Below are 22,331 nucleotides of genomic sequence, written 5' to 3'. Positions count from 1 at the left end.
GCTCCAGCCACGCAGGCAGCCCTGGGCCAAGGAGGTGGCTCGGCCCCCCTCCTGTCACCTCCCACCACGGGGAGCCCCCCTCATGCTCAGAGCCCCACAGGGGCTCTCTCCTGGATAACCCTGGGCACCTCAGCCCCGTTGTGGGGCCCTGGTGAGCAGGGCCAGCCCAGGGCCCAAGCCCCAAGCTCTGTTTTCAGCCCAGAGACGTGAGCAGACCACCAGCAAATGGGAAGGGGTGATCCCCTATGGATGAGCAAAGCATCTGTGGGATTTCTCTGCATCCTGGCCCCGAGTGGGTGCAGGGGAACCAGACCCCACCAGGGCCCCCGAGCCTTAACACAGACCCTGCAGGGAAAGGAGAACCAGCACAGGAAGCTGAATCAAGAAGACTTTTAATCCAATTTGTCAGACAGAGTTGGATCTCCAAATAAATAGATTTATCAAAACAGAATAAAACAAGAATCCAGGGATAAATATATGTACCAAAACAACCTGAAAATCCCCCAAAGCTGTTTCCAGACAGGGGGAAGGGGATGCTGCTGCACACCCTCCTCCCCATGCTGCAGAAATGATCCTGTTTGCCCTTTGGGAGATGCTCCTCCTGTGAATACAGCCCGGTAGATATTATATAGGATAGATATAAATATATAGCACAATAAATGCTGAGCAGCGACCTTAGTGCAGTGCCCAGGGTCTCTGACCCTGCCAGCAGGTGGGTCCTCCCAAAACCTACATTTCCCAGTGACCTGCAAAGAGGGAAAAGAATCATCCCGGCTGGAAGAGAGGAGATTGTTCAGAAACTGCCCTTGGAGAGCATCCAGCCAAAGAAACCCCTTTGCAGCTCCCAGGGGCTCCGAGGAAAGAAGCAGGGATGAATTTTCTCCCTTTGCAGGTCACCTTTCCCCCAGCAGCTGGTGAGAAGCAGGGTCATGTCCCGCTTTGCTGCGCTCCTCAGGTGTCCGGGATGGATCCCACCTCCTCCTCCTCCTCCTCCTCCTCGTGTGGCACCAGGTCCCACCCCTCCGAGGGCCGTCTGTCCCTCCTCCCTGTGCTCATCCCACACCTCTGGGGCAGCGGGAGGTGCTGGCTCCCCCGCTGGAGAGGCACCTGCCCTCCCGGCTGTGGCTCCGACGGGTTGGGATCGTTCTCTGGAGTCGCTGGAATTTCCACTAGTGTAACCTGTATTGCAGTGCCAGTCTATGGAATAATGCAGCTCTGGAGTTGGTATATATGTGTATGTGTGTCTGTGTGTAGATAAATCGATAGCTAGAGGAAAGTTCTTGGCTTTACGAGGTCTTTGTCTCCTTCTCTGGGCTTTCTGTCATCCTCAGCTCCGACGTCTGCGCTCGGAAGATGTTCCAGTGACCTGGATCAGCAGGGACAGACACGCATTAGCACCAGCCTCGGGGCAGGCCGTGCTCAGAGCAGCTCCTCAGGGATCCCAGCCACAGGTACTGCAATTAAATTGATCCCAGCCACAGGTACTGCAATTAAAACAGGGCTCGGAGGGGCTCTCACCCTTGCAATGCAGTAATGGCACAGTCCGTGGCACTTACAGTGCTTTTTGTGCAAAACACTCACACAGTCTGAAAAGACAAAGGGCTCAGGCTGAAACAGGGACAAACCTCCCTCGGCACCTCTCTAAAGGGTGCTTGGACGTGGTGTCAGGTCCCCGTCCTCCCTGGCATGTCTCGGATTTGGGCTGACTTCCTGCCTCTCGGAAGCATTCTGCTTCTGTCTCAACCTCAGAAAGCCAAAATTTCAGTGGCATTGGACATTGGACAGGTATGGTTCTCTCCTCCCTTCTGTCAAACCCATTTTGGGGTGGGTTGCTCAGTCTCTCCCCATTGGGTCTTCATTCAGCTACCTACAGTAGGGGAAAATCCTGCTGCAGAAGAAGAGGGAAGGAATCCCTCTCAATCCCCCAAGGAGCTGCAGACTCCCAGCAAATCAAATATGGAGCTGTGAAACCTCCCTAAACCAGGACAAAGTGTCCCAGTCCCTCTCCTTGCTCCCCAAAGAATCCCCAGATGTGCAGGAGGTGGCTGGAGGTGCTTCCTTCCCCTCCAGGTGTTCTCTCCCCTCAGTGCGACCCCAGCAAGGATTATGCAGCCCCAATGTCATCAGCCCGGGGGTGGAGGAAATGTTTTCTGGCTGAATTAATCTTGTGCTGTGAGGAAATCACGGGTCAGAGCTTTCCTAGAACTTGCAGCCACGGCAGCAGGACGGTTTCACAACAGGGCGATTTGTCAGGGGAAACTGAGGCAAGAAGAAGGAGGCACGTGCCAGAGACTCCACCAGGGTGTGAAGCCCAGCCTGGGAGCAGGGACTGGAAAATCCCCCAGGGTTTGTTTGGGCAAAAGATGCTGTCTCAAAGGGACTGGGGCTGAGAACACCCCCCGGGGCACTGGGAGTGCTGGTGTGCCCGAGTGACCCCGCGAGCCCCGGCTGCTGGACGCTGCGGGCAGGGCACTGAGCCCAGCCTGTCCCGCTAAACTCCAGCCCAGCCAGCAGGGAGCAGCGAGGCACTCCCAGCCCCTGCACCGGCATTCCTGCTCTTTGTCATGTTTACGCACATCCTGGAACATCCTGAATGGCTTTAAAACACATTTCAACAGCTTGATTTTTTGCTAATCCCTTGCACCATTCTTTTCCCTTCCCGCCTTGCTCCCAGGAGCACCAGATGGATTAGATATAAAAATCAAACAGTTTTACGGGCTCTGGAGAGACAAAATCTCTGGATTTCACAAGAGTGCAGCCACTTTTAGAAAGCTGGCTGCCCTTTCCTATGCCATAAAGTGAAAATGTGGCTGTAACCGGGAATGTTGTGTGGGGTGTGAAGACAGGTCAGCCCCAGCACAGCTACACTTGCACAAGTGCTGTCCCTATGGCTCAGCTCCCCACGCCATGCTGGGATTCACACAGCCTTTTGGGAGGGCCAGAGCAGAGCAGGAAATCAGGAGAGTGCTGGAGGAGAGAGGAAAGGGGATTTTTCTCTCCTTACCTTCGTTTGTCCTAGTGATCAGCCTGAAGTTTTGTGCTTCTTGCTTGAATTCTTGCTTGCTGATCTTCTTGGTCTGGATCAGATGGAATATTCCTGCAGAGGGGGACACAGGGCATCAGATTCTGCAATGCCCACTTCAAGGCTCACACAGGGTTGGATTCTCTGTCCCCTCCTGACACTGCCTGCCCCAGGGTCCTGGTTTGGTGTAGGACCTGCTGCCAGAGCCAGGTGGGAGATGGCAATGGAGCCAGGGCTGGCCAAGGACAGGGGACATCTCATTTAATTATCAGATTAGATATTAGGAGGAAATTCTTCCCTGTGAGGCCCTGGCACAGGTTACCCAGAGAAGCTGTGGCTGCCACACAAGTGGGGAAGTGTTCAAGGCCAGGTTGAAGCAGCCTGGGATAGTGGAAGGTGTCCTGTCCACAGCAGGGGTGTGGAACAGGGCAGGCTTGAAGCTCCCTTCCAACCCAAACCTTGCTAAGATTCTGTGGTTCTATGAAAACTGCCACTGCTTGTTGAGTGAGGATGTTTCACCATGGATCAAGTGAAAGCAATAGGATTGTGTTGCTCCAGAAAACATCTTGCCCTGCACAGTTCCAATCTGCCCTGAAAGCATCAAAGAAATAAAGGTGAGAGCAAGGGCTTGCTGGGGTCCCCTCTGCTCACTCTCAAACTCCAGTGCTCCCCTCCATGCTCAGATGATCTCCTTTCCTGGAAGCAGCCAGGCACCAAAGGTTTCTGTCTCTTGGTCAGCAGTGCTGGAATTGCTCCAGGACAGGAAAAAACACAAGTGAGCCCAGCAGAGATGGACATTTCTGCCCCTGCCAGCATCAACCCTCCGTGGAGGAGCCTGACTCAGATGTTTGAGCCCTGCAAACCAGAACCTGTGTTTAGCAATGACAGTGCCCTTCCTGTGGGATCAGGGCTTCTGGTATTGCTGTTCTCCTGCAAGGCATGACAAAGCAGGCAGGTATGCCTGGAATATCCTTCCCCACCTCTCACTCAGGCTCCCGGAACATCCAGCCCCTTGCTGCCAGCAGATGTGAGAGGCAACGTGGTCCCCCTTATTTGGTTAAGAGACTTTCCCTGATTCCCAGCAGCAATTACACATGAAAAGGGTATGTAATGAAGGGGAACTGCCTCACAAGCCATGTAAATGAGATGTTATCAACTGTGGAAAATGAGTACAGGAAGTCAAAGGCAGAGAGAGAAATAGATGGAGTTTTGGACTGTTATTTAGTCCTGTCAGTGGGTTGGGTAAAGAAGTCCTACCAGTAACAAAAGAAGACACTGGATGGAGATAATAAAACTGTTATTGACGCAAGAAAGGCACAAGTGTTCAATAAATTTTTCTGGTCTATAATTAGAAAGGAGCAGGAGGGTGTGCTTACAGTCCCGGGGCTGATGAAGCACTTTCCAGCACATTAGTAACCAAGAGGATATTTTAAACAAGAGCTGCAAGAGATAAACATCTTTTAATCACCCGACCCAGATGATGCTCCCCGAGAGCTCTCAGAGAGCTGGCTGAGACCTTTGGGAGGGTCACTCCCAACATCCCAGGAGCTGGGGAGCAGCAGAGGAAGGCAGGCCGTGCCCCAGCAGGAACCAGGATAGCACAAGGACAGTCCACCAGCGGAAGGGCAGGATGGATGGAGCTGGCACAGGGCAGAGCCATTTCCTGGCACACACTGCCCATCCAAGAGGCAGGAGCTCTCCTGGCAGCCCTCAGGACGGGATGGAGTGAGCTGCTGGGGCACCGTTCTCGCTGCTTTAAAGGGGATTTGTGAGAGGTGGGCATGGACTTCTTAACAGGGCCCCTAGCCAGAGGACAACAGGCCGAAACCATCAAAACCATCAGACCCCTAAAAAGATGGGGAAGCCCACACTGCAACTCTTCTGGAGCCAGCTGTGCACCACCAGCCAGCTGGGTAAAGCTTTTGGCTGGAATTGGTGCTGGTTTCTCCTCCCAGCTCCTCTCCATGGAGGAAACCATCCCAGCCCAGAAATAGATGAGGCCACGTAGGTATCATGAGCCCATACAAAGGCAGATGGACCAGGTCCAGGTGTGACTTGCAGGCTCTTTGCTCCACACACGCTGCTCTGTTGGTAGAGCCATGGCCCACGGAGAGGTGGAATCCATGTGTGAGTGAGCTCATGCTCTTTCCCAACAACAACACTGCACTCTGCCAAGCAAAAGAGCTGTGTTGGCCTCGGGGACAAGGGCCTCCCCTGTCCCTGGCTGGCAGGGCTGGGGAGCTCCATGCAGACTGGAGCTGCTGGCCTCGGAAGGTGCCGAGAGGGGTTGGGTGCTGCCCCTGCCAAGGAGCCAGGGGAGGAAGCGGCGGGGCCCCGAGCTGTCCTCAGCCACAAGGTGCCATTGTGAGGGAGGCCCCGCTGAGGAGGGGCAGCACGGGCAGCAGGGAGCGTGGCAGGGGCAGGGTGGGAACCTGGTGGCACCAGGGCTCCATCTCTGCGGTTAATGGCTCAGGCGCTGTCCAGCCGTGCCCCAGGTCTCACCGGGGAGTGATGTGAAACATGGCCACACCAGGAGACCAGGATGGCTGCACAAGTCCAGCAGACACGGGGCAAGGGTCACTGCATCCATGGGAAAGGTACCACCCACCTGAAGCACTCAAGTTCTTTGGGGTAGAATGTGTCCAGTGGAAACTCAGGAATGGGGCACTGGGATGAGCCCAGTGCAAACTCAGGAATGGGGCACTGGGGTGCTTCCCTGGGCCTCAGAGAGACACAGCACAGGTATCTACTGGACCAGATGTCCCCAGACTCCCCCCATCCACAGGAGCAGAGCTGAAGGTGTGGGGAAAGAGCAGGAGATTGGAGCCTTCTGACAGCCTTGGCCTCCGGAGCACACACCAACAGGAAGGAGCATCCAAACCCAGCCATCCAAAAGTGGGCTGGGGACAATTCATCCCCCTTGTGTGCACCTTTGCAGCAGCTTTCAAGCTGTAGGTGGACTGGGGTGTAAAAAAAAAAAGCGAAAGCAGAACCACAGAGCCACCAGAACAATTCCTTTGTTTTCCACGTGCCTTTGGCATGAGAGCAGGGAGGTCTGGAGGAGCAGCCCCCAGGCCTTGTCTTGGTTGCCCATGTGCTGTGCCCCCAGATGGTGAGGCTGGTGGGGCCAGAAGTGGTTTCCAGCCCCCGGTCTGCACGGAGTGCAGGGAAAGGGTGTGAAATGGGGGAGTCAGGAGAGCCAGCCTGCTGTCAGCAGGTTTTGATTCACCACGCAAGGGGTGGAGCGCCTCGAGGAAAGCCAGAAAAACCGAACAAAGCTTGGAAAGCATCAGGTTTCCACACACACCTCCCGCTCTGCTGGCTGCTTTCACAATGGTGCTCACCTTTAATCAGCTTCCAGTTGTAGATTTCCACCTCTTCTGCCAGCTCCTTCTCGATGGCCACGGTCCTGAGGATCTCCTTGGAGGGCTCGGAGCGCGGCGGCACGAAGGCGTACACCAGGACACGGCTGGGGCCACTGCCACACCGGGGGGTGGCCACCTCCTCCGTGGGTTTCACTCTGCTTTCTGAGCACAAACAGGGACACAGCTCGTTAAAGAGGGGCAGCAGGGACCATCCCAGCAGCCAGGCCATGGAAAAGGCATCTCGTTGGCTTTGGTGCCGCGGGGCACAGTCCCGTGATCCGAGCCCCAGCCCCAGGAGCAGCAGCAAAGGAGAGGCTGATAAAGGAGCTGTGGACCTCCTCATCCTCATGTTTTTCATTCCCCCTGACCCCATCAGCCTCTGTGCCAGCAGGGATGGGGAAGGGGGGTTTTGTCCAGCTGGACCCCCCATACTCCTGCAGTGACCTTGATGCCACCACGGCCACCAAGCAGGGGCTGGGTTCCCCACTTCCCATCTCGCTCCTGCTGGGGAGGAACATCAGGGGAGCAGAGGGATGGGCCCACAGCAGGGGAGCCTGGGCTTAGCCCCACAGGTGGGCTCAGCACCAGCCCCAGCACCCTCCCCACACGGGGTGTCACCACATCCACCCTGCGTCCTACATGACTTTTTCAGCATTCTCGGTAAAGAAGAGATGCTAATTTTCCCCTCTTTTTTGTTTTGGTTTTTTTTTAATGTATCTGGAGTAATTAAGAATGCCCTGTGGTTTTGGAAGGAGATTTATTGCCTTTGGTTGTGGTCCTTGGAACGCAGAGGAGCCCAGCTCTGCTGAATTTAGCCTTGTTCTCCCAGTCAGTTTGGATGCTGAAGCTTTTCACACTACTCGAAAGAAAGTTTGGCTATAAATAGATGCCTGGGGTTTATTTTAGTAAGACAGTTATTTTAGGCCTGATTCTGCTCTCCCCCAGGCTTTCTGGGGTGCTCCTGAGCTCTTCTTCTCTGAGAGGCAATGGAAATCCCAGTTTAAAGGGAAGCAAAGCTATTCAGCAGCCAGAGGACAGGAGCTCAGCTCTGCAGTTCAGCGTGAGGAGGAGGAGGGTGAGCACAGCCCAGCACCCTCACCTGTCCCAGGGAAACCTCTGTCCCAGGCCTTCAGCTTCCCCTGCTCCAGGGCATTCCCAGAAGTGTGCAGTTGTTCAAGCTGGAAAAGCCCTTTGAGATCATGGAGTCCCTGACTGAAGCCCCACCTTCCCAGCAGGAAAGGAGCCCCTGGAATTCAGCGGGAATTTAACAACCCAGGAGCTTCACAGCCCCACAGCATGGGGAGGAGGAGCAGGGACACAGAGGTGGTGGTCACCAGCTCTGCCCACAGCAGTGTCCCCCCACCCACACAGCACATCACAGCAATTCCCAGGGTCTGGGTCCCTTTGGAAAAATCACTTGGCATTCCTAAGTCACTGGCACAAAGGAGGAAGGAAAGGACAGCCACAGAAAGCACCTGGAAAAGGACCTGGGCAAAGCCTCCAGGCAGTGAAGGAAAGGGCAAGGCTGGAACCTGGCTGAGCAGTGTGTGTGTGTGTGATGGCTGTCTGTGAGAGCTGGAAGGCAGGACCACAATCATTCTGGCTGCATCAGGGTGCTAAATTGGAAATAAAATGAAGTCTGAGCAGCAGACAAGAGATCCAAGCAGGGAAAGTTGTCGGATTTAAACCAGGGAGACCCACTAGAGTGGGAATGCAAGACTGGAAGGGTTCTGCTCAGTCATCACATCCCATTCCCACCAGGCACCACATCATAAATCCTGCTCATAAACATATCAAAAACCTTATTAAAACAAGCTGAGCTCCTGCCCTCCGCTCCCCCGAGGAGGCCATCCCAGAACCTCTCCCCTCGGGGGCTGGAAAACCTCGAAAATCTCGGCTCAAACAACATTCCAAAACGTGGCAGTGCCCTTTGCTGGTTCTCCTGGGGGAGACCCCTGCACAGAAACCCCTGGGAGCTGTGGGTCAGAACCTGCTGCCCCTCCAGCCAGGCCCAAAGACACTCAGGTACCTCTGGCCTCCCTGGGCAAGCAGTGGGTGGTCCATCAGCTGAACATCTCCAGATAAATGCCACTACAGAGAGGTGTCACCCACAAATCATTCTCCAGCGGGAGCAGCAGGAGCTGTCACACCCTGCCACATCTTTGCCAGCTCTGTGGCTTAAGGCAAACAGCTTTCCACAGACCAGGGAGCTGGGAGACCCAAAGCACACTGCACAGAAAGGGAAAAGAGGTCTTCTCCACCATGGAATTGCAGAATCATTACATTTGGAAGAGACTTTTGAGATCACCAGGTCCAACTGCTCCCCCAGCACTGCCAAGGCACCTCTGACCCATGTCCCCAAGTGTCACAGAGCCTTTAAATCTCTCTGGGGGTGGGGACTCACCACTGCCCTGGGCAGCTGTGCCAGGGCTGGACAGCCTTTGGGGGGAAGAAATTGTCTGTAACATCCAATCCAAGCCTCCCCTGGCCCAGCTTGTGGCCATTTCCCTTGTCCTGTCCCTGTTCCAGGAGCAGAGCCCGACCCCCCGGCTGTCCCCTCCTGGCAGGAGCTGTGCAGAGCCACAAGGGCCCCCCGAGCCTCCTTTGCTCCAGGCTGAGCCCCTTCCCAGCTCCCTCAGCCCCTCCTGGGGCTCCAGCCCCTTTCCATGTCCCAGCCCAGCCCAGTTCTGCCTGGAGCACCCTAAAACCCGTGTGTTCCAGAGATGGGGGCTCAGTTCCCACAAACAGCCCCTCTCCTGGGAAGTGTCCTCACTCCTCCCGTCACACCCACACCTCAGCTGGCACAATTCAGCCCTGGTTTTTGTGCCACCTGGGCGTTTGGAGAGCAGGCTGTGTGTCCTCTTCCCTGGAAGCACCTTCTGTCTGAGCACTCTCAGTCTGGAGCACAGCTCCAGACCTCACCTTCCCAACAGACAGAACCTTGTGGGGGTCTTGGGGATCATCCTTACCTTGGGAAAGCCCTGCTGCCCTCCAACCCTGCTGAACCAGTCTGGTGTGAATTCTAGCCACCAGCAACCTGCATCCCTGCCGGTCTCTCAGCCTGAGGCTTTAGTCCAAGGCTGGGGAAGGAGCAGGCAGGATCCCACCTACCTGGACATACTTTGCAGCATTTCCCATCTACTTTTTCTGGGTGTTCACAGGGGTACTCCTTGGGGCAGGTGACCTTGTGGCAGTCCTGGACGCCGTCCCTGCAGGTGCAGAGGATGCAGGGCAGCCGGCCGTAGAGCCGGAACACGGGGTGCCACACGTCCCCGTGGGAGTAGGTCTTCCCGTTGTACACACAGGCTGCAGGAGAGACAGAGAGGAGCTGCCTGGGGACATAAATCCTCCCCTTTGCCAGCCCAAGGCTCGGTGGAGGCACGGCCTTCGAGCAGCTCGGACATGGCTGCTCCTGCTGTGTGCAGGAGCCAGCACGGGACACCACAGAAGGTGGCACGGGACACCACAGAAGGTGGCACGGGACACCACAGAAGGTGTCACAGGGACCTAGCAGGTGTCACAGGGACCCAGCAGGTGGCAGCCAGCAGGTGCCATGGGGCAGAGCAGCAGCGGCAGGAGATGGCTGTGCCGGCTGTGAGCGCCCTGCTGGGACAGGGCAGGGGTGGCCGGAGCTCACCTGCCTGCCAACCCCGGGAGCCCAGGGTCCCTCCCCGGCTGTGGCAGGAGTGAAGCACAGTGAAGAGTGCCACCTGCTGACTCCGGCACGGAAATTTCTGGAGGTCCCAGGATTTCCTCCAGGCCTTCATCTCCAAGGCACCTTCCGAAGGCGTGATGGTGGGAGAGCGGCCACGGGGAGGAAGGAGCTGCTGTTCCCCCTCTGGATCAAGGGGCTGCCCTCCTCAGCTCACTTCCCTGCTCTGTGCTCCAGGAGGAACAGCTGGGGCAGCTCTGGGTCAGAGCCAGCCCTCGCACAAGGAGCAATACCCTGTCTTTGTCTGCCACGGTCCTGGAAGGTCCATGTGGAGTCTTCCAGCTGAGCTCCTTCCTTCCCAAGTCCCAGATCTCCAAACACTCCAAGGACCAGCCCTCTCCCAGCCCATTTTGGAGAGTGGCAGCCAGGAGACCGTGGGCATGGGGACTGAGACACCTGGTTGAGGCTGGCTGTGGAGCAGTGGGGAGAAGGACTTGCTGCTGGAAACCTGCCACGGAATCAGATTCCTGAAGAATTCCAAGCTCTGGAGAAGCCACGTTAAGTCCCTGCCTGGCCCCTCCATCCCTTACCTTTCTTGTGCTTCTCCTTCAAGACGATCTTCACAGTGGTGCCTCCTGCTCCCTTGGGTTTGAAGCTTCTGGGAATTAGCTCCAGGGAAGAGCTGAGAACCGTGGAGACGGTGGCTCCGGGGGGCTTCCTGCCCACCACCTCTCCCAAGCACTGGTCCTGGGAGTGCCTCTGTGAGCAGCCAGAGAAAAGAGGGGGCTCAGACTCCGGCAGTTGTTCTCATTCCAAAGCATGCTGGAAAAAGCCATGCAGTGTCCTGCACGCCTTCCCTCAGGAGTGGAAGGGGCAGAGACCACGGGGGTGAGCAATGGCCCACAAGCCACATCAATCACAGAATACTAAGGCTGGAAAATTCCTCTGAGATCATGGAGCCCAGCCATTCCCTCAGCACTGCCAAGGCCACCACTGTCCCATGTCCCCAGGTGCCACACAGCTTTTAAATCCCTCAGGGGATGGGGATGCCAGGCAGCTGTGCCAGGGCTGGACAAACTTTAGGGGAAAGAACTTCCCTAATATCCACCCTGAGCCTGCCCTGGCCCAGCCTGAGGCCGTTCCCTCTGCTCCTGTCCCTGTTCCCTGGGAGCACAGCCCGACCCCCCTGGCTGTCCCCTCCTGGCAGAGCCACAGGGTCCCCCCTGAGCCTCCTTTGCTCCAGGCTCAGCCCCTTCCCAGCTCCCTCAGGAATTCTCCAGCCCCTTTCCAGCTCCCTCAGCCTCTCCTGTGCTCCAGCCTCTTCCCCATCTTGCTGCTGCCACCACCCAGGGGGTGCTGAGCAGTGCCAGTGCTCCACACTGGTGTCCTCCTCGTGAGGGTCACCCTCTCTGGGGCACAGCCTTTCCCTACCCAAACTCAACCCAATGCCCTCAGAGAAGCGTGTGAGCTCCTGCATCCCTGAAGCACACAGGGAAATGGGCTGGTCTTTCCTAGGTGGGAAAAGGAGGGCCAGCACCTGTGTGGCTCAGGCAGGATAGAAAGGTGAGGGTGGGCCAGATCCTGCTCTCTCACCTGGGAGACACCAGGGCAGTGGGAGTGGGGCTGCCAGCCAGCAGGACTGAAACTCCAGGAACACCCCAGGAACATCCCAGGCTTCCAGGAGCAGAGTGCTGGGACAAGGCACGCAGCACAAAGGGTCCCCTTGTGTCTCTTTTGGAGGTTTTATAGGTGGTGGAGCAGTATGGAAAAGGGCAGAGCCAGGAGCTGAGTGACCTAATCCCACAGAGCTGGCATGGGCAGCCCAGCTCCGAAATGTGGCCCTGAAGGAACCCAGGAGCCAGGGAGTCTCTTTTCCCTGCTGGGGCTGCTGGTACCAACAGCCTGGGGAAGGCAGAGTGGTGGCCAGCCCAGCACTGCCCTCTCGGTGGGAGGCAGGACGCCTGGCTGCCCAAGGGGAGAGGAGACACCTTCTCCTGAAGGAAAAACCCTCCCAGGAGAGATTTGGGCACCTGGCTCTATGGGCAAGGGTCAGGCCTGGCTGCTGGGCAGCTCTGGGTCTGCTCTGACAGTGTCCTTTGGCTGGTTAACCTGGAGGGATTGGCCAACACGGAGGAGAAGTGTCCCAGATTTCCAGCTCCTGCAGGTCTTTTGCTCTTCCAAAGACCCCACAGAGTCATAAAGTGGAATTCTTGATGCTGGGAGAATTCTCTAAGGTCATCGAGTGCAAGCCTTCACCTGACTCTGCCAGGGCCAGCACCAAAGCATGTCCCCAAAGTGCTGCTGAGGGACAGCAGAGGAGTCTGTCCCTCGTGGCCTGAGCTCTCACCTAGGCTGGAATCTCCCAGCTAGACTCAATTCCACGGCACATTCACCTGCAAACCAGGTGTCCTGCTGGGCAAGGACCTGGGGGAGCTCCTAGAGCTGCTGGGGGGATCCCACTGTGCAAGGGCATTCTGTGAGCTGTTCAGGGGGCTGTGCTAGAAACAAGGAGTTTTAAAATGCAAAAGTCACGTACAACACCTCTGTTTAACTGCAGGGGCTCCTCTTCCGTGGGCTTCTCAAAGGAGCCATCTGCAAGGGAAAAACATTGTCCTGGAAGGTGCTGGGGGCTGAATGGAGCTTTGCTCTCTGTGGCTGAAAGCAGCTCTCCTCCACGTGCTGGCCAGCCCGGGAGTCTGGAGAGACAGGAGCCTTGCACATGCAATTCCTGTTACCCAAGGAAAACCCAAGCCTTGCACATGCAATTCCTGTTACCCAAGGAAAACCCAAGCCCTCAGCTTGTGCTTCCTGGTGCAACCAAGAGATAACAACAGCCTGGTTTCCAGCCCAGGCCTCCAAACTCCTGCCAGAGTGGCTGGAGATGGCTCCTGCTGTCAGCTGGGGTGTGCCAGCCCTCACTGCCAGCCCCATTACCTTTGCAGACCTGGCAGCAGGAATCTGGCACGCTGAAGGGAGAGGAGCACAGCAGCTCGGGGCAGGTCACCAAGCCACAGTAAATCTGGCCTTCCTAGGAGGGCAGGAGGGAAAAACACACTGTCAGCCTTGTAAAGGGCTGTATGTCCCCCACGTAGGTCCCTTCTGGCCCAAACCATCCCAGGATTTTATGAGTCCATGACCCAAAGCCCCCTGGTAATCCATCCTTGCAATGCCACCAATCATCCAGCACCTGCTGGCAGCTGGAGTCTGCCCTGCTGCTCTGTCTGTCCATCCTGCAGGGCTGTGTCCTCTCCTGGCACGGCTGTTCCGTGGATAACACATTGCTCTTCCCCAAAAAGGGCAGGCAGTGCCTCCCTGCCAGGCACCATTAGTGCTGCCAGGCTGGAACAGCCACCACACACCTCCCAGCCCTGCAGAACAGCCCCCAGCAAGATTTTCTTGGCATCTGCCAGGAAAAGGACGCGGAGGAGAGGGGTGGAAGTGGGAAGCAGGACTCTGAGCCCAGGTTCAGGTCCACACCAAAGCTCTGCCCTCCCTCTCCCTTGGTTAATTCCACAACACCAGGGCCAAGCACACAGAGGTGCAGGGATAGACCCGAGTGGATAGTTTGGAAAATAACAGGTGATTCAAGCTGAAAACCACAGGTCGAGGCCAGACCTGACCTTCGTGCATCCCAGTGCCACCTCAGTCAGTGGATCTGCACCAGTTTGTGTAGGAATAAGTTTTTGCTGCTTTGCCAAAGCGTAAAAGAGGATGTTCACAGCCAGACCTCGACAGCTAGGTCACCTTCTCCGTGCAGCAATTTTCTCTGGGATATCCACAAGTCAAGCAAGACCAAGAGGTCAGCCAAGGATATCCTTGGAAAACCCAACCACAGCTGCCTCTCCTCCCATCAGGAAGCCAAACTGCTGTGCAAGGAACACCAAGGGGACGAGGGGAGTTTGGTGGGTGACAGCACCTGGCAGATCCTGCTCTGCACTTGGGGAGCCCACACCTGCCTCTCCCTTCCTCCTCCTCCTGCTGCTGCTGCCCAGCAGCTCGCAGCAGTGCCCTGCCCCAAGAACCAGGGCCCAGAAAAGCAGGATTTATCCCAGAGGCTCTGCTCTCGGGGCAGTTCTCAAAGAGGGTTAGACCAGCTGTTCACGCAGCTGTTCCAGCAGCTGACAGCACCAGACACAGCCCGGGGAGATCCCGCAGTGAAGGCTGCACAGCCAGCCCGTGATTTTCCCTCTGTACCCGAGGCATTGCCCTGACAAATACACACAGCCCGAGTGACAGCCGGGAGGGACAAGGAGCCTGGGGACAGTGGCACAGGCAGCTGCATTGGAGGGCTCTTTCCCGGTGTTCACACCACCCAGCTGGGGTTCTTGAGAGGAACCAGCTCCCTCAAAACTGCATCATTCCCACGGGTCAGTCACTCCTCTTGCCGCCCCAGAGGCTCAGAGCAGCCATTCCAGCAGCACAGGTCACAGCTGATGTAACGCTGTGTGTGATGACAGGGGAGGAGGAGGAGGAGGAGGAGGAGGAGGGCTTACGGAGCAGCTGCACTGCACACACTGGTTGGGCTGGCGGCCGGGGAACAGCTCGCTGCCGCTGAACATCTCGCCCTGCTGGAACGTGGTCCCGTTGTAGCGGCACGACCGGGCGGGCGCCCGGAGCCCCGACGGCGACGGGGGCTCTGCGAAAAGGGCAGGAGAAAGGAGCGGGGTCACAGCCAGCCCGAACCCACCCCAAAGGGACCCTTCACACCCCACCGGCACCCTGAAGGGTCAGGGCAATGCATGGCCGGTCAGCACAGAAGGGTCCAAAAGGCTTTGGAGGATGGGGCTGCCTGAGCTCGGCGCGCAGGGAGGACCTGGAAGCCTGACCTCACAAAGCTCCTAACAAAAGTCTTGGGGTTTTCCCTCCCCTGGTTGTGACCATCGCCAGATTCAGATGGAGTCGGGTAAAAAGGGCTTGTCTCATGGGTAATTAGCAAAAACAAAATGAAAATTAATGAGGTTTTTTCCTATTTTTTCCCTAATTTCTCAAATCACTGGTGGTTTCCGACTAGCTCTGACAGCAGTCAGGTAGGGAAAGTTTTGGGACTAAATCTTGAGGTGAGAATGAACATATTGAGGTAAAATTAGGCAATCAGTAGTGGTAAGGCAGAAAAAGTTTTGGGGCTAAAACTTGAGATAGTGTCCAGTGCAGAGAAGGAAGTTGTTAAAAAACTATAATTTTTTTTTAAAAAATTTTTTTTTTCAATTTTTTTTTTTTTTTTTTTTTAATCCAAGACACTTAGCTGGCAAACGATCAGAACAAACTGGCAGCTCCTGCTCTGCCCCAGAAGTGTGAGCCGACACTTTGTCCCTCCAGAGCTCTCGGGATGGGGGCGAGGGGAGAAGGTGCTCTGGCGGAGAGCCCTTGTCCATCCAAATGGGAATTTTGGAGGGACAAAGCGGGCGGAGCTGGTGTCACCGCCCTGCGGGAGCGCGGCCACCCTGTCCCCCGGGCCGGAGGGATGTGCACGCACCGGGACAGCGCGGGCAGCACTGCTGCGGCTCCGTGACGGGGCTGGCACACGGCAGCGCCGGGCACTGGATCCGGGAGCACCTGATGCTGGTGTTCTGCACAGAGACAGACGGACAGACAGACAGACGGGGCTTGGTTAGTTCACAGGGAACGTTCAGCCCGCGGTTCAGCCCTGCGGGAGGAGGGACACGTTAATTGTGCAGGCTGTAGCTCGCCAGGGAGGGCTCCAGCCCAGCCTTGGTGCCTCACCCATCACCCCACAGCATCCCTCGGCCAGCTCCCCCCTCAGCCCAGCCACAGGGCTACAGAAGCACGGGATCACAGAGTGCTTCAGCTGGGAGGGAACCTTCAAGGGCTTGTTCCACCTCCCCTTATCAGCAGGGACACCTTCCACCATCCCAGGGTGCTCCAGCCGGGCCTGGAACACACCCAGGGACCCAGGGGCAGCCGCAGCTGCTCTGGGCACCCCTGCCAGGGCCTGCCGCCCTCTCAGGGACGGATTTCTTGTGAACATGTCAGTCTAAATCTCCTCTCTGCCGGTTTAGAACCCCTCCCTTGGCCCATCATTATCTGCCTGCATAAAAAATAACTCTGCTGCTCAAATGAGACAGCAGGGCCGATCTGCTTCAAAGCTGCCCAGCAAAGCCCCAGTGCAGCAGCAGCATTATCAGCAACATTATTATTATTATTAATATTATTATTATTACCATTATTACCATTATTATTATTATTAGCAGCAGCATTATCAGCAACATTATTATTACCATTACCATTATTACCATTATTACCATTATTATTATTAGCAGCAGCATTAGCAGCAACATCATTATTATTACCATTACCATTATTACCATTATTACCATTATTATTAGCAGCAGCAGCATTAGCAGCATTAGCAGCATTAGCAGCAGTATTAGCAGCAGCATTAGCAGCATTAGGAGCAGAATTAGCATTTGCAGCAGCATTAGGAGCATTAGCAGCAACAGTAATATTACTATTATTATTAATAATAATAATACCAGCAGCATTGGCAGCAACATTATTATTATTAACATTATTATTAACGTTATTATTATTATTATTATTATCATCATAATTATTATTATCAACATTATTATTATTATTAACATTATTATTATTAACATTATTAACATTATTATTAACATTATTGTCACTGTAATTGTTATTATTATTATTAGCAGCAGCATTAGCGGCATTAGCGGCATCATTAGCATCCTTAGCGCCCCGAGCAGCGCTCGGAGCGGTCGCGGGCCGCCGCCCGCCCCGGGGGTGGCCGTGCCGGACGTGCCTCGGCGCAGCTGCAGCGGATGCAGTACATCAGCCCCTGGGGCTCCAGGTACGGGTGCCAGCTCTCCCCCGGGCTGTACTTCTTGCCGTTGAAGTCGCAGAACGCCTCCGGCCCTGCGAGCAACCAGGAGAGGCCAGGTGAGAAAAGGGGCTGGCTCTGTGGGAGAGCAAGGACAGCCTGCGCCTCCTTCCCCACATCCTCCCACCACACACAGGTTTTGATTTTGTTCCCCCCAGTTTTATTTTTTTTTGCATGCGTTTTTTACACGGGGACCCATCCGACCCAAGCGCCAGCCCCTCTGAGCAAACTGGACTCCCTTTGCAAGGAAGGAGCAGAACGGGTGGTTTTGAGGCAGAAAATGGAGTTTTCACTCTGAAACAGAAATGCTCACTGCAAGATGGACAGGTGGTTTCGGGTGGAGTTTCCCCCCGTGAGATCAGAAGGGTTGGGAGTGGTGACAGAGATGGAAGACCCTGAATTTAGGGGACATTTTCACTGTTATCCAAAAAAAAAAAACAAAAAGAAGAAAGGGGAGGGGGGAAAAAAAAAACAGAAGAATTATGGGTGAAAACACATTCTGGGGAAAAACCTTTGTCTCCCCCTAAGAGCTTCAGCTCATTCTCTGGAGGATCCATGGACAAGCAGGACTTTGTTTGTGCCATCCCAGTGGGTCCCAGCCCTTTGGCTTCCCCTCCTTGATGCAGCACTGGTGAGACTCCAGAGAGCCCCAGACCCTGCAGGAACCTGGACCCTGTAAGAGCCAGGGTGCTGCCCCCACTGTCCCCTGAGCAGGCAGAGTGACCCCAGCCCTTTCTGAGCACACTCCTGTCTGAGGGTGATTTTCCTGGTGTGCCTGCTCCCAGCCCCGCTGAAAACTGGGGGTGCTTTTAAAGGTTATGTCATCCGGGGAGTTGGAGGTGGCTTGGGTGATTGCTCCAAGGCAGGTTACAGTTCCTGGGGCATTTTTGGGTCTTTAAAACCTTGCAGCACCCTGGAGAGGGGGAGGGCTGTTTGCCAAGGCATGATGCCCACCACGCAGGGCATGGACCCGGGTGAGACAGGAGGTGCTGACCCTGCCAGGCTGCTGGGAGTGAATAGCAGAGGGTGCCCAGAACTATCTCAGTGGTGTTCACCACCCCAAGAGCCATCCCCTGCCCCACTCCCTCCCCTGGGACACAGCAGGGGCTTGGAGGGCCCAGCTGGTGCTGTCCCACCTTGCTGGAGCTGGAGATGCCACCTGCTTGACGGATTTCCCCAACCAACCAAACAGAATTCACCCAAATTTGCTGGGGTGGGCTGCAGTCCCTCCTCAGCCCACGGCCACCCTCAGGTGATGCTCCACCACGGCCAGACCCGCTGGCCAGCAGGAAAGGCAGCCCTGTGGGTCCACAAAGATCTTGACAGGTCCTCTCTTTGGCTTTGAGCCTCTCCTGGGTGGCTTTAGGCCCTTGATTCTCCAAGCTGCACCTTCACAAGTGGTGACCACCAGCTGTCCAGGCTGGCTGGCCCAGGCACAGCACATGTGGGGGCCTGCAGTGACTTTGGGGGTTACCAGAGGGACAGGCAGAGGGGTTTTCCTTCCTTTTCCATGATCAGAGCTCCACATTGTCCCCACAGCTCTTGAGAGTCAGCATCTCCTTGCTGCTGGCCACGCAGGTCATGAGCTTAGAGCAAACCACACAGAACTGGTGAGCGTGTGGCTTGAGTATGAGGAAACCCAGAGGAGTGAGGAAAAAACAAAGCAAAACAAAACAAAAATTAAAAATCTAAACAAAAAAAAATCATGGTTTTGCAAAAGGGTGAGAAAATGACTTCATCTCTCCCTGCTTGCAGCATGCCCATGAATTATGCTGAGGGTGAAGAAATGGAGCTGCCGTGGTGCGACGCTCCGCTCGCAGGCTCCCATGCCAGTTGGCTGCTTCCTGCAAACATTTAATCACAAGTGGAGCCCTGGTTTGGGTCCAGCCCTCGAAAGCAGCCTGATTCATGTCTGCAGAGGGCCTGCTGGTAAAATTAAAGCTGGCTGGCGGGGCTGGGCAGCAGGAGACACTCGTTGGCATCTCTGCAGTGCTGGGGTTTTGGCAAGAGGTGCCAGCGTGCTTGGGCAGGAGCAGGATGGGGATGGATGATGGATGGATGGATGGATGGATGGATGGATGGATGGATGGATGGATGGATGGATGGATGAGGCTTAAAAGCTGGACCATTTTTTCCCATGCCAGGCTAATAATGTCATGTTCAGAGGTCAAACTTTGGACATCATCCTCGTTCACTTGGATGGAGTGAAAAGCCATTTGTGGCAGTGGATTCCTCCCGTGCTGATCAGCAAGGTGAGCTCACTTACTGCCCCTTCAGCAGCAGCACACAGAAAAGTCCTGTGGGTTTACTTGTCACTGGATCTAGAGCAGGACAAGAAGCTGTGGGGAGGCATCTGGTTGGTGGCTGGTGTCTGAAGCCGCTGAGGTGACCCCAAGGAGGTGCACACCCTCCTCGTGGTGTGAGAGGTGCAGCCAGGGTGGGTGTCTCCACACCATTCAGTCTGTCACCCTGGACTGGTGTCCTGGAGCACCTTGTGAAGATGCTGCTCAAAGCTTCTGCGACAGCCTCTGGTGAGGTTTCAATTTCCTGGCAGCTGGCAAGCTTCCCACAAAACCTGTCCTGAATCTTTAATGGCCTTTGCCGCCCGAGCCACGTGGGGGTCTGTCATCCTGTTTCTGGGAGTGTTTCCCATCTCAGTGTGATGGCTCTGCAGGAGGTTGTGGGGTCCTGCTCATCCCCCCTCACTCCTCCTGTCCCGTTCCATCCCGAGGCTGAGGGGGGAAGGCTGGCCCTGCGTCCCCAGCTGGCACCTCGGGAGCTGTCCCTGGAGCAGGGCTATCAGCTCCCAGCTTCTCTGGAGGTCACACACCTGCCAGCCAGGGCCGTGCTGGGCACGGGGGAGGCAGCTCGTGCAAACCAGCTTTGAGAGCAGCCATAAATAAAGTGTAAAGAGCACTGTCTGGTACACAGAGTCCAGGCGCTCCTGTGACAGCCTTGTATTTATGAAGGGCTTAAAATGCAACTTTGCTGAGAAGGGACTGGCTAAAACACACGGGGCCCCTGACATGTGGCATCCTAAAGACTCTGCTCACATCCAGATCAATTCCTGCACACTCGCCTCGCTCAGCCCTGGGCTGGAAATATCTTCTGGGCACTTCGGGAGCCTGGAGAGCTCGGAGCTCTGAAAATGCAGCCTCAGGAAGCACCTCTGAGCTCTCCAGAGTGGAGAAGCCAGGCAGACAGGGTCCTGCTTCCCCCCACTCCTTCCCAAGGGAATGCCTACCTATAGCAGGGCGTGCAGCCCTCACCTCTCCCTTACCATGGGTAGCACTCACTTCCCATCCTGGTCCTTGCCATCTTGGAGCACCCTTCATCCCTGCTGGATCCAAACTTGGAGAGCAGAGGGATCCCAGGAGCCCCCTTTTCTCCAGCAACCATGTTAAAAAGAAATGAAACAGCAGCTTCCAAGCTCCTGGGGAAAACCACTGCCCCGTGCTCTCCAGAGATGCTGGTGTCCAAATGCCTCCAGCCAAAACATCCTTGAGTTCAGCCACTGCCCCTGAATTGCTCAGAGTGCAGCACATTCGTCCCAGTAACCTGTGCCTCTGACACTTCTTTTCAGCTGGAGTGCAAATCCCCTAAAATAGCCTGTTTCTGTGGGCAAATTCTTCTTTTCTGACTTGCCTTCGAGCCCCAGCGTTTCTGCTTCTCACCTATTTTTAGCCACGACACTGTAGGTCCCTTGGCTGATGAGCCTGCTGGTAACTAATTCATTCCTGTCTTCACTCTCCCTGCACACCAGCCCTGAGGAAAGGGGGAGCCTGCAGAGGTCGGCAGGGGAGACAAGTCCACGGATTGGTGATGACTCCACGATTGATGATGACTCTGCCACCCCGACCAGCCTGCCCTTGACCTCGGGGCAAGTCCTCCACGTGGTGAGGTAAGCCCTGTGGCAAAGCTGGACCCTGCTCCAGCCCTGCTCCAATCCCACAGCCACCAGCTCTCCATCAGCATTTCAGTCCTGCAAGCAGCCCCCGACACTCCCCCCGAGCAGACAAACCCTTCCTGCCCCCAGCCAGCACAGCTCATGCCCAGCTCACGGGCTGTTGCCGCCTGCGAAGAGCAAACTCCTCTCTCACCCCTGCCTCACCTCCTGCCCTGGCAGCCCGGCAGGGGCAGGGACCCGCGCCCACGCCCTGCTCAAGAGGCAGATGCTGTGTGCCGGGTTCGGCAGCCTTGGATGAGCCCAGGGAAGGGAGAGGAGCTGGATTCTCCCGGAGTTTGCTCCCCACGGCTTTGCACGGCCCCGTCCATGCCCCCAGCACACCCAGGGTCGGGATGACGATGCAGGGCTCACGTTTTGGGCCCTCACCCCAGGAGGATGGTTATTTGAGTGCCTAATGCACGGCTGGCAGGCGGCACGCTGTAAATCACCCTGACAGAGCCACCGGCGGGCTCCGCTGGGATTCCAGGAGATTAAAGGGGAGAATAACTGCAGGGACGCAGCAGCTCCTGCCCCAGTTTGCCCGGAGCCCTGGTGGCTCTGCGATGTTGCCCAGCACGCACTGGGAGGGTCCCAGCGCTTTGCCCAAGCCAAGCGCACCCCCGGCCCAATTTACACCCCCAGCGCCCTCCAAGCTCCTGCGGAGCAGCTCTGGCCAAGTCCTTCAAGCTTTTCCGTGGCAGTGCCAAACCTCCCGTCCTTATCCCAACCCTTCTGTGCCTCAGCAGCCCGCTGGGAGCAAAAGTGGGAGAGACTGCGGGATGGACACGGGGTGGATCTGGAGGAAAGCCCCCAGGGGCTTTGTTTGGGGCGGGGGAGGCGCTGTCGCTGTCCCGTCCCCCTCGGAGGGGAGATGCACTCGGGCAGGGTGGGATCCGTGCAGAGGAAGGTCTGTGACACAGCCTCCTGCTCTGTGGCATTCCCAGCCCATGGAGGGGGGTCCCGGCCCTTCCTCCCGCCCCTGCCTGCCCCCGGAGCCCCCAGCCCCCTCAGCAGGTCCCAGAGCAGTGCCCGGTGCTCCTCAGCCCCGCAGAGCGGGCGGGGACAGCGGCGGGCACTGGGGACACGGCCATGCGTGTCCCCGGCAGTGCAGGACAGCAAACCCGGCCGGCTGGGACATCCCAGGGGGTCCGGCACCTGCCGTGCTCAGAAAGCTCCCTGTGCCCTCGGCCGTGCCCGCCAAGCACCCCGCAAAGTCCCGGGGAGCCCGGCGCCGGGGAAACTGAGGCACGGAGGGGAGCAGCGCGGCGGGACAAGCGCGGGTAAGACTTACGAGCCCGGGCTCGGCTCTCGGAGGCGAAGAGGAGCAGGAGGCACCGGAGGAGGAAGGCGAGGGGACCCGCCCCGGGAAGCATCGCAGCCCGCTGCTAGTGCCCTGGGGCTCCGGTCCCGGTGCCCGGGGCGCGCTGCCCGGTGATGTCCCGGTGATGTCCCGGTGATGTCCCGGTGATGTCTCGGGGTCTGCGCTG

The 22,331-nt window shown here is 56.6% G+C and overlaps 1 protein-coding gene across 1 annotated transcript; it reads right to left on the bottom strand.

Annotated features, from left to right (window-relative positions):
- Nucleotides 1-376: 376 nt before the first annotated feature.
- On the bottom strand, nucleotides 377-22,248 carry CHRDL2 (chordin like 2). Its single transcript, XM_059870838.1, is given in 11 exon segments — nucleotides 377-1,366; nucleotides 3,005-3,097; nucleotides 6,367-6,549; nucleotides 9,499-9,693; nucleotides 10,630-10,798; nucleotides 12,576-12,631; nucleotides 12,974-13,067; nucleotides 14,533-14,675; nucleotides 15,435-15,606; nucleotides 16,821-16,933; nucleotides 22,136-22,248. Coding segments are annotated over 11 exon segments (1,380 nt in total). The 5' UTR covers nucleotides 22,218-22,248; the 3' UTR covers nucleotides 377-1,286.
- Between the last annotated feature and the right edge of the window lie 83 nt (nucleotides 22,249-22,331).

Source organism: Haemorhous mexicanus, chromosome 2 (genome assembly GCF_027477595.1).
Source record: "Haemorhous mexicanus isolate bHaeMex1 chromosome 2, bHaeMex1.pri, whole genome shotgun sequence".
NCBI lineage: Eukaryota > Metazoa > Chordata > Aves > Passeriformes > Fringillidae > Haemorhous > Haemorhous mexicanus.
This window is presented reverse-complemented; position numbering and strand designations above follow the sequence as displayed.